The sequence below is a fragment of the Vipera ursinii genome (assembly GCF_947247035.1).
Source record: "Vipera ursinii genome assembly, chromosome: 7".
Lineage (NCBI taxonomy): Eukaryota > Metazoa > Chordata > Lepidosauria > Squamata > Viperidae > Vipera > Vipera ursinii.
The window spans coordinates 11517367-11534487 of record NC_139521.1 but is presented as its reverse complement, the minus strand read 5'-3'; the positions used below and the strand labels follow the sequence as shown (position 1 = coordinate 11534487).

Genomic DNA, 17121 nt, shown 5'->3' with positions numbered 1-17121 from the left:
GTGGCCTACTGGGTGGGTGTGGCTAGAGTGCGTATGGCCTACTGAGTGGGCGTGGCTAGAGTGTGTATGGCCTATTGGGTGGGCGTGGCCAGCTCTACATCATTCACATCAAGGGTGCCTATGGGGGCCTGGGCAGGAGTGGGACAGATCTGAGGGTCTCTGGCAGGAGGAGGGTCTCTGGGCCAGGGCCAAGGCAGTGGGGGCCGTTCCCTCACTGTTTCCAGGATGGCTTCGCGGGCCGCATGAAACCACTTCGCAGGCCTGATCTGACCCCCGGGCCTTGTGTTTGACATGTCTGTCTTAGAAGCTTGGTAAAATTCTCAGTGGTCAAGTATGATTGCAAATGCTGAATTAAATATAACTACTTTGTTTTGTTCGGTTTCTTGAAATGTGGGTTCCTTTTGCCATTTCTCTGACAGTACCACCTTCAGTTTTCAAACTGAGAGTTCTTCATTATTATGCAGCTGGTTCCAGTTGTCTTAGAACAGTGATTTAAGTGGAAATGGGCAAAGTTGGAAGCCACTCGTGAAATTACATTTACAAGAATGCTTTTGGTTGCTGATCACTTTTCAATTTTCACATAGAATCAAACAAGCATGAATCTATGCCAACAGTTTTCTGGAATCTGACATTAAAAGGCTAGAAACAAATATGATAAAGGATGTATTGTATAACCAGTTTCGTAACTAAATTCAGGACAACTGTAAGGCAGGGGTGTCAAACTGATGGCCCACGGGCCGGACGCCTCACATGGAAGCCGCGCCCACCCCATCACCGGCAATGGCAAAACAGTCCCGATATGCTGCGCGACGTCATGTGACATCGCAAGGTTGACCTCTCTGCAAGGCAAGCCACAGATATACACCTATACACATTGTTGACCAAAGATTCTACTGACATATTGTTGGAGAATTTTGTTTACAGTATTATGTACTCAATACTCAGTTTATGGGTTTGTATCCTGTACTTTCTCACAACCTACACTGCCGATGATAGCAGTTGCAAAAACAGCCAAACCCAGTGGGAATCTCCAGCATTGTTTCTTCTGTTGTGATTCAGGGTCAGCCTGTGGGTTCGGCAGTTGGGTCGGATGACTCAGAGGAGGGGGAGGAGGGGGGTGTTGAAGACCTTGCTGATGATAGCCCTCAGGCAGGCCCCTCCCACTTGGTCACCATGGAGACCCAGCTGTGTGAGCCTGACAGTGTGGATGAAGATGACCCACAGCTGGCCCTGTTCAAGGATGCCTGACACAGGAGGCAGTCAAGTAGGAGTAAGCAGAGGAAGGCAATGGGGCTTCTCGGAAGGAGGGAGAGAGAAGCCACGCCCTGAACTCTTTATAAAGGACTTGTGTGGGGAGGGCTGGTTTGCTGAAAGCAACCGCTCAGATAGTGTTTCAAAGCTCCGGTATCTTGGTTCATGTCTTGTTTGTTTTTGTAATAAATTTGGCAGACGTATTCCAGCCTCTTGCTGTCTGTAAAGGGGTTGCCTTTTCTGCAAGGCCGGTAGCAGGCTGGTACAGAACATCTTCTACTTTTTTTGGATAGCCTTCTGGTTGTTTGCGTGCATAATCAGGAGAAGTTTAACGTGTAGTGTCACCACTACTCTTTAACCCCCTTTCTTAGACCACATTATACACCCCGTCCCACTAGTCTATCTTCCTTTTCTGAAGAGGGAGGGGGGAAGAGGAGGAGGGTTGGTTTCAGAACGTTTTGTTACCAGGCCAGGTAACATCTTCCATGGTGTTTAGTGAATTTTTGTGTCAGTGTTCTGCTTTTTATAAGGGCTTCAGGTGTGGGAACGTCAAGTGAGGGTCTTGTAATGGGCCAGGTGTGAGTCATCAGTGGGAGGCTGGTGATGGGGAGATTATATCAGACCAAGGTCATAGAAGGTGAACTGCTGGGGGAGGGTTGGTTCGGTCTCTGGATGGCTGTTCGATTGATTTGGATTCTGAGGGGTTCATAGGCTGGTTGTAGATCAATGAGTCTGTTGATGGAATTGCTTATGGAGTGCCAGGCTTCAATGAACTACCGGGCGTGCAGGGTGGTAGTGTGGCCAATGATTTTAGCATTGCTCCAATTGAACTGGTGTTGTTTGGTGTCAGTGTGGGTAGCGATTAGGGATTTGGGATCGTGGCATTTGACTGCTAGCCGGTGTTTGTGGATCCCGGTTTTTAGTTGACATGATGTTTGTCCTATGTAGAAGTGGTTGCAATTGTTACAGTTGATTTTGTAGATTACATTGCTTCTTTCATCTGATTTATATGATTGTTTGCAAAAAAAGGGGGGGCAGATAGCTCTGGATTGGGATATAGAGTATTGCCTTGCTTGTCTGACTTGTCAGTTCAGTTGAAAAAAGACTGGCATAACTGTCCAATTCTGCTTGAGTAACCCGACGTTAAGTAAAGCAAGACAGGGATGAGGACATCCACATTTTATGCAATGTATAACATTAATGTAAAATTTAAATTGAGTCCAACTGGCACTGGATTAAAGATGTTCAAGGATTTTTGCCAACAATCTTTGTAAAAGAACTCTTTCTTCTGAGGATGGGTGAGCAAGGTTGCTTTGCCAGTCCAGAAAACTGGTAGAACTGAAGGCTTACAGCATAATCCTTTATGCATTTTCTTTTTAGAAATAAGTCTCATTGAGACTTAGAATTTCTAGTGCATTTGGTAACCTTACCACTTTGCCTGATATCGCACAGTATCTTCCACTTGCTGTTTACCATATCAAAAATAGTTTGGCTATTATCTACTAACAGATTTCTGCATTTAGTTTTTGGTCTTCAACTTTAAGACATGTGAACTTCAACTCACAAGATCCCCCATGGCTGGCTGGGGAATTCTGGGAGTTGGTTCACAAGTCTTAAAATTGCCAAGTTTGGAGAGCCTTGTTATGAATAAGAAAAAAATAAAGCTTGCTGGATACAAAAGACCTATTACAGCTCTGACTATTTGATCCAGATTTCTCATAGACAGCTACAATGGCATGAAAACCAGCCCTTGCCCATGTGATATAACCATGAGTCGTCACGTCTGGGCATAAATTCCAAAACCATTGGATAACCTCTCGTAATCAAATGATATTTAGGTGGAAAATAAGCACTGGGTCACCGCCATCATAAAAATGGTACAACTATTGAGACTGCAGATAGCCGAAAGAGAGCCAATTTGATATGCAGGTTATGCCATCAAAGTAGAAATTAGGACTTTGTGTGTTCTAGTCCCACCTTAGGCACAAAGCAAGCTGAGTAACTTTGAACCAGTTATCCTCCCTGAGTCCTAGGAAGGAGGCAATGGCATACTAACACATGCACAGGTACACACACAAGAACCCCAAGAATCAGGGAAGGCCTGTGTGTACATATGTAGCACATCCACTACATAAGAACTGAAGTATTAGACTTCATCACATTGCAGTGTTTCAAATGAATTTGCTTTCAGTGAAATGGTTAAGACTTGTAAGGCTATTTTTTTGTGTGTTTATTTTTGTGTTATTTCACTGGGATCCCATTCTTCCGCCAGTCGCTTCGATGAAAATAACTCTATAATTGCTAAGCTATTTTGTTGGGTGTTTTTGTTTTTTTGCTTTTGTAAAACTATATTTTGCTTTTGCTTTTCCTCCAAGGAGCATGAATAATTTGTAGATGGTCTATTTTAAAAGACTTCTACTAAATAGAAGGTTGGATTGCAGGGGAGTTACTGGCTTAAGGCCACCTAATGACTGAAAGTTAGAACTCAAGTGCTCTTGGCCTAAATTCAACACACCTGCTTCCTGCCTGTATGTTTAAGTTGCCCTTGAATAGATCTGAAAATACAACAATAACAAGTCACCCTTGTACCAGAGAATTTCAGGAGCTGCTTCTGATACTGGAAATTCTCTCATCAAACTGATACTGACAATGGAAAATACAAAATAATATATCTGAGGCACTAGTGTTATTGGTGGAGCAGTGGGCTAATGCCTCCTTAAGTAACACCAGCTGCCTGCAATTAGTGCAGGTTCACATCCCACCAGGCTCAAGGTTGACTCAGCCTTCCATCCTTCCGAGGTAGGTAAAATGAGGACCCAGATTGTTGGGGGCAATTAAGATGACTTTGTAATAATGCCGCTTGAGGGGTGTGTGAAAGTCCTAACAGGCAGGCATATACATAGAATGAAGGCTACTGCTAAGCTTGTAAGCCGCCCTGAGTCTTCGGAGAAGGGCGGGATATAAATGTAATAAAAATAAAATAAAATAAAATAGAAATCTCTTTGGCATCTAAAACCCTGTAAAGCAGGGGTCCTCAACCTTGGCAATTTTAAGACTTGTAAACTACAAGTTCCAGAATTCCTCAGCCAGCTTTGCTTTGCTCAGCTTTGCTGGCTGAGGAATTCTGGGAGTTGTAGTTGACAAGTCTTAAAATTGCCAAGGTTGAGGACCCCTGCTTTAAAGAACGCATTTTCGGCACATTTTCTAGGTTTTCTCTTGATCCCTAACCTCAAGAAGAACATATACAATCCATTACATAATCAGTTTTGTCCACATGCTTATATGGGATCATTACTGAAAATAGTGGAAATTGCCAACTGTTACATCAGAAGCAGAATTTACATTTAAATAAAGGAATACTGAAAATCTCAGGGTGACTGTGACCAACCCAAATGTAACTATCACGCTAATCACATATGACATTTATAATATTACCATTGTCATCTTCCATCAGATCTTCCATGTAGGAAAATATGCACTGTGTAGTATTTCCCAGAAAACCATGGTAGCCAGAACTATCTTTCCATATCACATGTATTATGTCAACCAAGTCAAAGTAAATAATTTGAATTTGTCAAATGTTTTGGGTGTGTGGGGGAAAAAATGCAGTTTCAGATTAGAAACTGGTCCTGGGAACAAGGAAGAAAGATTTGTCTCATAAGAGAGAAAAGTTGGATCTAGATTTAGTTCTATGTGAAACCACAGGTTCCAATCAGTGTGATTACAGTAAATCTTGACTCAGCTCATTTCCTATGCCTGACCCAATTCAAAGATGTTAACATCGACATGGAGTAGATATATAAACAGATATGAATGCTATCCCTTTCAGCATTCTGGTCAAGATTTTCTACGTAGATTTTTAGGTGTGTCAGCTTTAATTTTTTACGAGTACATTTACTAGCTGTTTAAAACTCTGCAGTATACCATATGGAAAAGTAATAAATGCAAAATATTTGTTTTAAGGCCTGGAGTAGAATTCAAATAAAAACTGAAGTATTTCACAGCATACTTGACTTGGCAATCAGAGACCCACATTTCTGAATGCGCTTTTAGCCAAATTCTTGAATGTGAGTATTTCTCCTTCTGCATGCAGCTCTGTAGGGATTTCTGAAAAGCTTCTGCTCAGCTCTTCAGGGCAGCCAAAGGTACTTTGCTGCCTAAGACAAAGGACAAAATGGCATCCTCTCCAATGGACTTACTGGCAGACAAGTTGTACTTCAACAACTGCAACATAATTTCTCTGAGTTGATTTCTGGTTTTTGTGTCTGCAGCACATGGCCATGCGAGAGCGGACCTCCGCTCCCCACAGCTAGTTTTTTCCTTTTTGGGAGACCCTAGATGGGTCCGAAGTTGCCCCAGAGAGGTGACTGTGAAAGAGGGGTGCCCCGTCGATCTGGGAAAAGCCCTCCAAACCCAACAGGAGAAAGGCTAGCGTGAGATCAATGTCTAGCCCAAGCTGCTTGCAGCCGAAGTCCCAGAGCATGAACCTAAGCATCGGTGAACAGCGTGCTTGGAATTGGTGAGAGTACTGATCTTCTTTCTTCTATCTACTATTTAAATCCTTGAAAAGATCCCCAAAGCAAGAAAACCTCCAGAAATGAAGGGAGGGGACTATATCCCCATTCCCTAACAGATGGAAGCAGCGAATTAACATAAAAGGTGGAAAGAGATATACTAAAATTTGATTTAAAATATTTAAGTCTGGACAAATCTAGGAACTAAAAAATGGTCAAGATTATTCTCTAAAAAATTTCTGATGGAATTATAAAAATATATAACAAAAATAACTTTTTGATTGAAAGAAAAACTGAAAAAAGAAATAACTGCTGACATCTAGTGGAGAATCAGAGAATAGAACACTAAAGACTCAGAAATTGGCAAAATGGCCAGAAACAAAGAAAAAGTTGTTCCTCTGAATTGCAAATAACATTGAAGACAGCTGGGAACAAAGGAAGAGCCAGCTATAAGATTAAAAAGTGTTTGAAAGAAGAAGAAAAAACACCTGTACTGTTGCTTAAAACCTAAGAATTGTTTATGGGGGGGGGGGAAACCTTGGCTTTTTGGCTAATCTTTTAGAGGAGAATTTTCAGGAAGGATTTAAAGTGGCTTTATATACTGAATCTGTAATTCTGACTGACTGATAAATTGACTTTTGAATTAAAACCTTGATGAAAGATTATTTGAAGGAGGGAGACAACATGGATATCATATACATATCAAAAAATGACAGGATGCCCCATTCAATATTTTCTCCTGAAGGACTTAGCCTGGAAAACCAAGCGCCTCCAGAAGCAATACTTCAAGGCAAGATAAATGCTTTCCTGGAGAAAATATATGTAATGTTAGGACAAATACAAATGACAATAGATTCAAACTAAGACAAAATTCGAAACAATTTTGAGGATTTAAATAAGCATATTTCCAATCTAAATCTACAATAAAAAAAATACCCAGGAAATAACAACAAAAGAACAAGCAAATCAGACAGCAGATTACAAACTAAAAGAGTATGATCAAATTGATGAAATAACAAAGGAAAAGAATTACAATTTGACTCAAACAGAAAAAAATCTACAAGGTTCTGATACAACAAGAAAAATGGAATTATTAGGAGAACTATTAAAGTTTGGAGGACAGAAAGAATTTATCTTACTTACGGTACTTCATCTTTTGTATTCCTAACAACATTTGTAAAAATACAGGAAGTGTTGGGCAAGCAGATTACATCAACTTGGAAAATTACATGGCAAAAGAAGAAGATCAGAGACAGATACAAGAAATTTGACTCACCCTACCAGAGGGTTTTTTTACATAAATAAACATTTGTTTGAATATGGCTAAAAGAAACACAGAATTTCAAACAATAAAGGAGTCTTATAACAAGAAGGATAATAAGATTTAAGTAATATAGTATGTTTTATAATATATTAAATATTAAAATAGTAGGTTGATGTAACTTTTATTAATATATAAGTAAAATATAAGCTTGTCAATCAGAAGGTCGGCAGTTTGGCGGGTCGAATCCCGAGTGCCGCGTAACAGAGTGAGCGCCTGTTACTCATCCAAGCTTCTGCCAACCTAGCAGTTTGAAAGCACGTAAAAATGCAAGTAGAAAAATAGGGACCACTACGGTGGGAAGGTAACACCGTTCCATGCGCCTTTGGCATCTAGTCATGCCGGCCACATGACCACGGAGACGTCCTTGGACAAGTGCTGGCTCTTTGGCTTTGAAATGGAGATGAGCACTGGCCCCTAGAGTTGAAAACGACTAGCACGCATGTGCAGGGGAACCTTTACCTTTACCTAAAATATAAACTGATTAAAAAGGATGTTATATCTAAATAATATAAGACAGATAAAAGGTATAGTATTTTCATAATGCATGACATAAAATATTGGGATGATGTACCTAAATGGGAAAATTTAGACAGCGAGATGACTAATATGAAGAAATTATGACTGACAATATAAGGGAATCTAAGTGAACAAAATTTATAAAAATAGGATGCATGCTGAACTAATGAGAATAATTAGGAGAATAATATAAGCTGAAAAAAATATTATATAGAGAGATTATTATTATTTGTATAAATATACAGTAAAAAATGACTATACCTAATCATTTATATACTGAAAATATTAAGAATTATATTTTGGCTAAGGCTGAAGAAGGAAAATACAAATGGGAGAAGGGAAGATCAAAGAAATATACTATTAATTAATATATTAATTATGGAATTATCAAATTTAATCATTATTGAATGTTAATTAATTATTACTGTCCTTTTTTTCTTGTTAAAATAAAAACCAAGACAACACGCTGTACACCAGGCACTGGAGATTGTTATAATTAAAAACCAATGAAATATCTCTATATATATACATATATAAAAAGAATGATGCTGAACAAGTGAAACAATGGTTGAAAACTAACCAAGAACTTAAGAGAAATTTCCTAACAGTGAGAGCAATCAACCAATGGAATAGCTAGCCTTCAGAAGTTCTGGGTGTTCCATCACTGGAGGCTTTCAAAAAGAGATTGGACAATCATTTGTCTGAAATGGAATAGGATCTTCTGCTTGAGAAGGGGGTTGGACTAGAAGACCTCCAATGTCCCTTCCAACTCTATTATTCTATATTCTAAGTTCTGTAGCAGATGTATTCTGCTCTGTAAAAGAAAGGAAGAGCTAAGGAACTTCTACTGTTGCTCCATTGATGTGGCCTGGTTCTATGGAACAACAAAAATGTCTCTGGGTCACTTTCCTGTGTAGTCAGTGGTGGGATTCAGCCAGTTTGCACCAGTTCAGCAGAACCAGTAGCTAATTTTTTGTTGCCCAGGCCCAGAAGGAGCTTCCGGAAGCAGCATCCACACAGAGAACCGGTTGTTCACCTATTTGAATCCCACTACTGTGCGTAGTGCTTGTAGAAGATTGAACCACTATTGGCATCAGTATGCACAACAAATTTATTCATGTCCTTGAATGAGCATGCATAAGATGGTGAAGGGTAGATGCCCCAGTATCCACTTACTCTGCTTTTTTCATTATTATCTATTTAATGCATTTCTATGTTGTCCCCCAATTACCAAATTCAAAATCTATATTAAAAGCATTGAAAAAACATAACAGTAAAAATACATACATATAGTACATTATATAAAAAACAGGATATTTAGGAAATACATTAATTACTGAGAGTCTGGCCTATCCTTCTCCAGACATTCCTGATTCCAAGGTAAAATCTATTCATTGTTTCAGACAATCGGTTCTTCTTTTTAACTAATCATGAACACAAGCAAAGTGGAAGTGAAACCAGTGTGCGCAGAACTTGTGTGCAGAAACAGCTGTGCATTCCTCTGCACTTTAAGCTCACATATATTCACCCAGCACATTGGTGGCCATTCCCAAGAAGGTGGCACAGATCCAATGGTTTCTCATATCTTTCTCTGAGTAGAGGAGAATTATAACTTGGGCCGCAATCTCTCATCATTACAGTTCTAAATATAATAAAAAGAAACAGAAACATAATCAGCTTCTTCCATGTAGTCTTTAGTTTTTATTAACTTTTGGACTTAGTACTTTTCCACTTTGTGTACTTCCAGCCCATTTGCACTGTGCATTAACAATAACTGAAGACAGCTGCATTTAACCAAGTTTCCAAATATTACAGATCTTAGGACTAAGATCAGTACAAAATATTACAAATAAAAGTCACGATATAAAATAGCAGCTCCACATAATTTTCAGGTTTTATTGAACATGACAATTCAATGTGCTTCACTTTTGGAAGCCTCATCGAAGTTCTCCATGAGATCTGGAACTTCATCATCATCTTCTTCTCCTGTAGCAAGAAGTGCTTCTGCCAGTCTCCTCAAACTTGTCAGACTATCAGCACCAAGCTGGTTTAGGATGCTAGGCAGGGCTTTTTTTCTCACAGAATGCTCAGAACGGAGTTCCAGCACCTTTTTTGGATGGAACCTTGTGGGGTAGGCAAGGTGGGTTGTATGACATGTGTGAGTTCCGGCACCTTTTTCTTTTACAAAAAAAGCACTGATGCTAGGCAACATTTCAGTCAGCTGCTTTGTCTCAGCCATGTAGTCAATTAATATCTATGCTTATGTGAGAGAATCAGCAGAATCATTTCCAACACCCATGCATTTAATTTACTGTGATTGCCCTGGAAAGCAAAATTCCCGAAAACAGTATGTGGGAGAGTTCTGCTCACCTGAACATCGTGGCTGTTTTGAACTTACACATGACAAATGTAAAGCTTGCTTACTTTTGTGGTGTCACTCTCCTGATTTTTAAATCCACCGCATTTAAAATTAAAAACATATACGTACTTCATGGATTTTGAGATTTAGTTCATTTTCTGAAGGTCCTGTGTGTAATCTTGAGAACAGCCTTTCTCGACTTTGTACTGGCAAATCTGTGTTCGACTACAACTGCCGTTATCCCCAGTCTGCTTGGCTGGGATATGTAGATCTCAAGAGCAACAAAGCCATCAATATGGCAATAACATTAAATGAAAAAGCTTACTAGGATTCCCTTGTACAGTAGCTAGCAACATTGGTGAATCCCCCTTCTTAATTCTCACTGTTCTGGACTTCGTGGTTTACAGTTCGTCTAAATAAATATTTCCATAGCACCAAAAAGCTTCAAGTTTTGCAAATAGTACTCAATGCAGGCAATCGGTGATCAAAAGAAAGTCAAGACGTTTTCTTGTGCTCCAACTATGAAAGGCTAAACCTCAAATTTTTATGTGGACTTCCTGAGCCTACCATGGAAAAACAAAGATCTTATATGGAATTTGGGGCATAAGGCAAAAATGTTTCAGTAGAATGCTTTGCTTATTCCAAAGAAGTATATTTCCTTTTTCCTCCAGACTGGAATGTATCAAAAAATATGTGAGGAAAAGCGTGTGGAGTTCCTGTTCTATATGCAGGAATGTATATAGTGCAGCAAACAATATGGCCTGTATTTATAATAATAATAACAATAATAAGTTGGAAGGGAGCTTGGTATTCCAAGTGTGGCCTTACCAAGGCATTGTAAAGTGGTATTAGTACTTCACGTGATCTTGATTCTATCCCTCTGTTAATGCAGCCTAGCACTGTGTTGGATTTTTTGGCAGCTGCAGCACACTGCTGGCTCATATTTAAGTGATTGTCCACTAGGACTCCGAGATCTCTCTCACAGTTACTACTATTGAGCAAGGTACCACCTATACTATACCTGTGCATTTGATTTTTCCTGCCTAAATGTAGAACCTTACTTTTTTCACCATTGAATTTCATGAATAAAATTTCATGAATAAAATATCATGGATAAAAAAAGAATTTGGTATGATAATGAAATTGGGATCGTCAAATGTGGCTCCACATTTAATGAAAGCTGGTCCATGTTCTTCACAAGCAAAGTAGATTCTTCTCAACAGCCTGGAGAACTTTCAAATTTAGTCTCGTTGGTTCAAAACCACTTCTTGTTCTCATCAGTACATACCATCTGATGGCCCTCCCCCCCTCTCTATTCTTGATTTTTGTTTCAACAAAGAGAAAATTAGGGACAGGCAGAGAAACTGGAAATAGAAACTCTATTGAGCTTTGATAAAGGACTAGAGATCTGAATAACAGTGTGAACCAGAACAATAGGAGTCCAGCCGTACTTTGCATTAAATATATAGCATATCCTCCAATATATTTTTAAAATAAAAATTAAAGAGAAAGCAATGTAAATAAAGGTGATATAATGAAAGACACATTCAATACTGTCTTTCCCCAAACATATCATCTCCTCTAAGACAGTGAATGCTTTTCTAAATTTTATCCCTGTGGATAACTCTACCTTGGAGGGATCAGGCTATGAAGAGAAGTTGAAATCTCCACTTCTCTTGTATTGGCATCAGCATCATCTCAATTATTATCTCCATGTTTTGAGTAAAGGCTGCACAGCTCTATATGAAATAATGTGTAGCTTGATACTTTGAAGTTTGGATTTCTAGAATCCAATCTGGGCCGGTCACTGGAACCAGAGGTTTAGTCTTCCAAGCTTTTCAGACTTATGCTGTGGCCCATCCTCAGGAAATTTCTTTCTATCAGAATGTGTGCTTTGGGCTGTTGTATGTGTAGTATTTATGTGGTGTCTGGTTGGGCGTGGCTTCTTATCAGTTGATTGAGGTGTTGGATAGTTCAGCTATTAAGTCATTGGCTGTTGTTTCCTTGTGCTGCCTAGTCCTCATCTCCTATGTACCTGATAAGCTGGTGGTAAATCGACACTCCTGTTGATTGATGAGAGGCCCATTTCCCAGGCTTCAATCACTTCCCTGTCTATCTTTGTACCTGCTTGACCAACAATCTTAGTAGCTGTGAAATTGAATGTATGTCCTTGTTCACTGCTACCAATGAGTGTGAGTCTCCTCGGGCTTCTCACTCCTCGGGCCAGCATGGCTTGGTTTCCATCCCTCCCTACTTCTTCCCTACTTTCCAATCCTATCTTCCCTCCCCCCCATTGCTAAATATCAGGGTTGCAATGCTTGTCTAGCAGAATGGCAGCCACGACATGATATTTCAATGTCCCCATATTATCAGGTACAATGTATCCTTACAATATATATGCTCCTGGTCAGAGATAAGTCCAAGTTGATCTTAATAGACATGGTCTGGTGGCACTGAATCCTCAGGAATGAACAACATAGGCTTTAGCCATATTGGACTGTAATATCCATCTGCTAAATTATGATTCAAGGCTTTTTCATTAGTTATGCCTTGCCCTTAGAACTGGATGCTTTGTGCAGGATGATTCCCATGCAGAATGGGACCAGACAGACTGCAGTCTAAATCCCTGCCTTTTTTCATGCCAGAATTCAAAATACCCAGTTCCGAGTTCTCCAGTGAAACTGTCCTGCAGAGGACTCACTTGTGAATCTGTTCCCTACCTGTGGCTTGCCTGATCAAAATGTTCAGGTAGCAAGAACAAGAGGGGAAATGGTAAGCAAATTGGGCATCAGGCTGCAGGGATTGTCCTCAGCTAAGCTAGCTTACTTCTGATCCGGTTCCAGCCAGAGATGCAAAATGGAGGGAAAATGCTTCTTGGTGTGAAGAATGCCATTGATGAGAGAATGTAGCCCAGTGCTCCCTCCACCCCTTTCCTCCTCCTCCTCCTTTTCTCCCCAAATGTGAGCTTGCTGCCTATTATTCAACCCTGTTTTGTTAAATTAGAGAACAGAGAGTTTTTTATTCCTTCCCAGAAGTGCCCTTTCAGATTCTGTAACTGTGTGTTCTAATCCCCAGGAAGCAAGAGACCAGCATCAGTCACGACTGGACTCCATGGTACTACTCATTCTGAAACTGGATCAGCTGGACCAGGATATTGAGAATGCTCTCAGCGAAAGCTCTTCACCTTCCAGCACGTTGACCCACCCAGAAAAGCCCATGGCCGTAAGTCCGCTCAACCTTTTATTCCAGTTGTTTATATTTACTTGCCACATTTTTGCCTTGTTGCTTCTTTTTCTTTTCTTGCTCCCATTGTCCTCTCAGCTCAAGTATCTGCAGTTTCCAAAACATAAAGATAGATTTCTCGTTCTGTTTGTTAGATCTAGCTCTGCCTTCCAGAGGCTGTTCTCATTGTGCTTCCTAGGAATTCTAGTCTAGAATATCTGGAGGCAACAAGGCAGAGCTGGCTTCTGTTTCTGCCTTTTGACTCCCTCCATGCTTGGGGAATGATAAGATTCTTAGACCAAATCTGCTCCAAGTTTCCCAAACGTGCCAGAGCTTCTCCGTTTTTTAAAGGCAGAATGAAAGTCAAACCAATCGAATGATCTGATGTTGCTGGTGCTGAATTGGAAAAGCTACGGAAGTATGGATGCAGCTTTTCTCGTTTTATTTATTATACAGTACCTTTCAATAAAGTCTCAGGGACTGCTTAAAAATCCCGCCTTTCTAAAAAGAATTTCAGGGTCTGGCCCCAAATAATTCCACCCAAATCTATTGCACCAAAGGATTACAGAGAAAGGACAAGTAATTATTTCTATGATATTGAATCATATTTAGAATTGGATAGAGTTAAACTGAATAAATTAAATTTCATTATGTTGTAGAAATTATGGTGTTGCACAGGTTCTGCTACAGACCGTATTTGTTTGCTGGGTTCTTTAAATCATTTACATGACGTGTTTCACGACAGAGTCCTCCCAAGAAAGGCTACAAAAGCTAACTTTATATGTAAAGCAAGAAAACGAAGAAAACGACCTAATCATTTGTAAACTTCAAGAGGCTGGCATATTTTGAATGATTCCCTATAAGAATTTTTTAACTAATGACGCTGGGAACATGCATTTGAATATCATATCTCTTTTTAAAAAGAGATGCATTATCACACATAATTCAAAATTGTGCCACCGATCAAAGAATGCCGATTGGTGACCCCCAGGGGGAGAGCATTCTCTGTGGGCGCGCCAGACCTTTGGAACAGCTTACCGGTTGAGCTCCGGATGGCCCCCGACCTTCGCTCCTTCCGGCGCGATCTCAAAACTTTCTTCTTCGAACAAGCTGGCCTGGTCTGATGGGATGGGGTTGGGTTTTTATAAATAGTTTTAATTGTAATATGTATTAATTTTAAGGGCATAATGTTTAATGACTTTTTAATTTTTGTATAATATTTTTATTGTGTATTGCCCTGTTCACTGCCCTGAGTCCTTCGGGAGAAGGGCGGTATAGAAATCAAATTATTAAATTAAATTAAATTATTAAAATGATATATAGCCCATCCTACCTCATAGGCACCCCGTATAACCCAATATACAGTTTGGTGTGCATGTCCTGGTATATTCAAAGGGACTTAATTGTATGCAATGACGGTATGCTGGTACAGAGGGCTTAAAACCCTGGAAAAAAAAAGAATATTATCAGATGTTGGTTCACATTTTAAATGGAAAAAAAGAAGCAATAGGAGATTTCACCTGCACGAGGTTCCATGTGATGATGTCACTCCAACTGGCTAAAGATTTCCAGATGTTGCTAAAGGTTTCAAATGCTTCCAAAGACAAAAGATGAAGACATAATATGATATGCACAGGAATTCTCAAGAGAAAACAGGCCAGAATTTTGAAACTACAGACTCCTGAACAAAACTACGTTTATTCTTTTCTTTGTGTAGCACACTAAAGCTTTGATCTTTAAGGTACTTTTCAGTAACGGAACAGCAGATATAGACGGCAATCTTAGTACAATAAGGCGGGGGAAAGAAATGAGTATGCTTTAACGTATTCCACAAAGTTAACAGCACTATCATCATGTGTGTGCAGTCACTAAAGAATTTTACTTCTCTTTTAAAGGATTCAGAATCACTTCCTGGAGGTACAGTAGACATCGTTACTTTAAATAACCAGCAAAAGAACAAACCACCACCATCACCTCCGCTACCTCCTACTCTCTATGGTGCAGATAAAGCATTTCCTATCCCAATGGCTGGTTCTGGAGCAAAACCAAAGGCTGGGGTAAGCTAAAAAAAAACACCTTTTAATATGTATGTGTGTGCTGGGGAAGGGTGTATCTCAAACCATGGTTACATCCTATAGTTTTATGCATATATATATATACTGTATATATGCATAAACATTGCTCTTATACCTTCAATTCTACGTGGGGAAAAACCTGAATGACCAAAGATCTACATATATGTATATATAATTTTTTTTATTTTAATTCCATTTATATCCCGCCCTTCTCCGAAGACCCAGGGCAGCTCACAAGCTCAGCAGTAGCCTTCATTCTATGTATATGCCTGCTTGTTAGGGCTTTCACACACACCCCCAAGCGGCATTATTACAAAGTCAGCTTAATTGCCCCCAACAATCTGGGTCCTCATTTTACCTACCTCGGAAGGATGGAAGGCTGAGTCAACCTTGAGCCTGGTGGGATGCGAACCTGCACTAATTGCAGGCAGCTGGTGTTACCTAAGGAGGCATTAGCCCACTGCTCCACCAAGGCTATATATATATATATATATGTTTCAAATGTTAACTATTTAGATTACCTTGCTAGGCCCCAAACATGGGGCAAATCTTTATTTCCTGTTTTCAGCCTATCTTGAAGGCTATCGAACAGGCAGTAGTCACACCGGACAATTCATATATTTGTGTAAATTACTAACAAAGAATTAAAGTTTCCCTTTAATTCTTTGTTAGTAATTTACACACACACACACACACACACACACACACACACACACACACACACACACACACATATATATATATATATATATATATATATATATATATATATATATATATATATATATATATATATATATATATATATGTCTTGGTGTATTCAGGTCTTTTCCCGTGTAGGATTGAAGGTTTCTTGGCGATGTTTCGGCGAGGTCCCACTCGTCATCTTCAGGCTGGTGTCTTCGGCTTCGTGTAAACCACCTCTCTAAGTGGTTTACAGAGTCAGCCTATTGCCCCCAACAATCTGGGTCCTCAACAAACTGGGTCCTTAGTTTACAGACCTCAGAAGGATAGAAAGCTGAGTCAACCTTGAGCCAGTAAGATTCAAACTGCCGAACTGCTGGCAATTGGCAGTCAGCAGAATTAACCTGCAATGCTGCATTCTAACCACTGTGCCACCACGGCTCTTATTGCCCCCAACATTCTGGGTCTTCAATTTACTGACCTCAGAAAGAAGGAAGGCTAAGTCAACCTTGAGCCGGTCAGAATCGAACTGCTGGAAGTGAGTTGAAATTATCCTGCAATACTGCATTCTAACTACTTTGCCAGCACAGCTTTCCTTAACTTATCTGGATAGCCACTTATTAATACCTTTGAAATCCTATAAAGTGCTACATTTTAATCTTAACAGGAATTCTGTGATTCTTCAAATGCTTACATATTTTGGCATATTGGGCAATGAACTGAAATTTGATCTTACTCTCTTTTTATAGTAACTGTATTAAAATTATAATTACAACAATAATAAAGCTGACACAAACTAAACAAAAGAATAAAAAGAAAAACAGAAGGTACAGAAAGGAAAAAAATAGAAATGAAACAAATAATGTAATATAAATAAATATATAAAAAATTACTCTTCATCACATATATAAGCAATTTTAGCAATTTATTACTTTCTCTTAAAATACAACAAATATCTCTTCTTCCCACATCCCATCTCTTATCAATAATCAAATCCTTACAATCTTATCATTTCAATCCTGATCAGGAAAAATCCATTAAGGATTACCAAAGATAACAACAAATTATGTTAATCTTGATCAAATAAACCAACTTTATATTCTTTCCTTTTACTTTTAGCAATCTTGATTTTAATCCTATAAAGCAGACATGTCAAATGCGCGATGTCACATGACA

The 17121-nt window shown here is 39.3% G+C and overlaps 1 protein-coding gene across 1 annotated transcript in view; it reads left to right on the top strand.

Annotated features, from left to right (window-relative positions):
• The window catches only part of DLC1 (DLC1 Rho GTPase activating protein), a gene marked incomplete at its 5' end in the record, with an annotated part of 304905 nt that overhangs the window by 49902 nt on the left and 237882 nt on the right, over positions 1 to 17121 (top strand). The window contains 2 exons of the mRNA XM_083367226.1: positions 13040 to 13186; positions 15082 to 15243. Of these exons, the coding sequence (XP_083223352.1) occupies positions 13040 to 13186; positions 15082 to 15243 (309 nt within the window). The remainder of the gene's footprint in view (positions 1 to 13039; positions 13187 to 15081; positions 15244 to 17121) is intronic.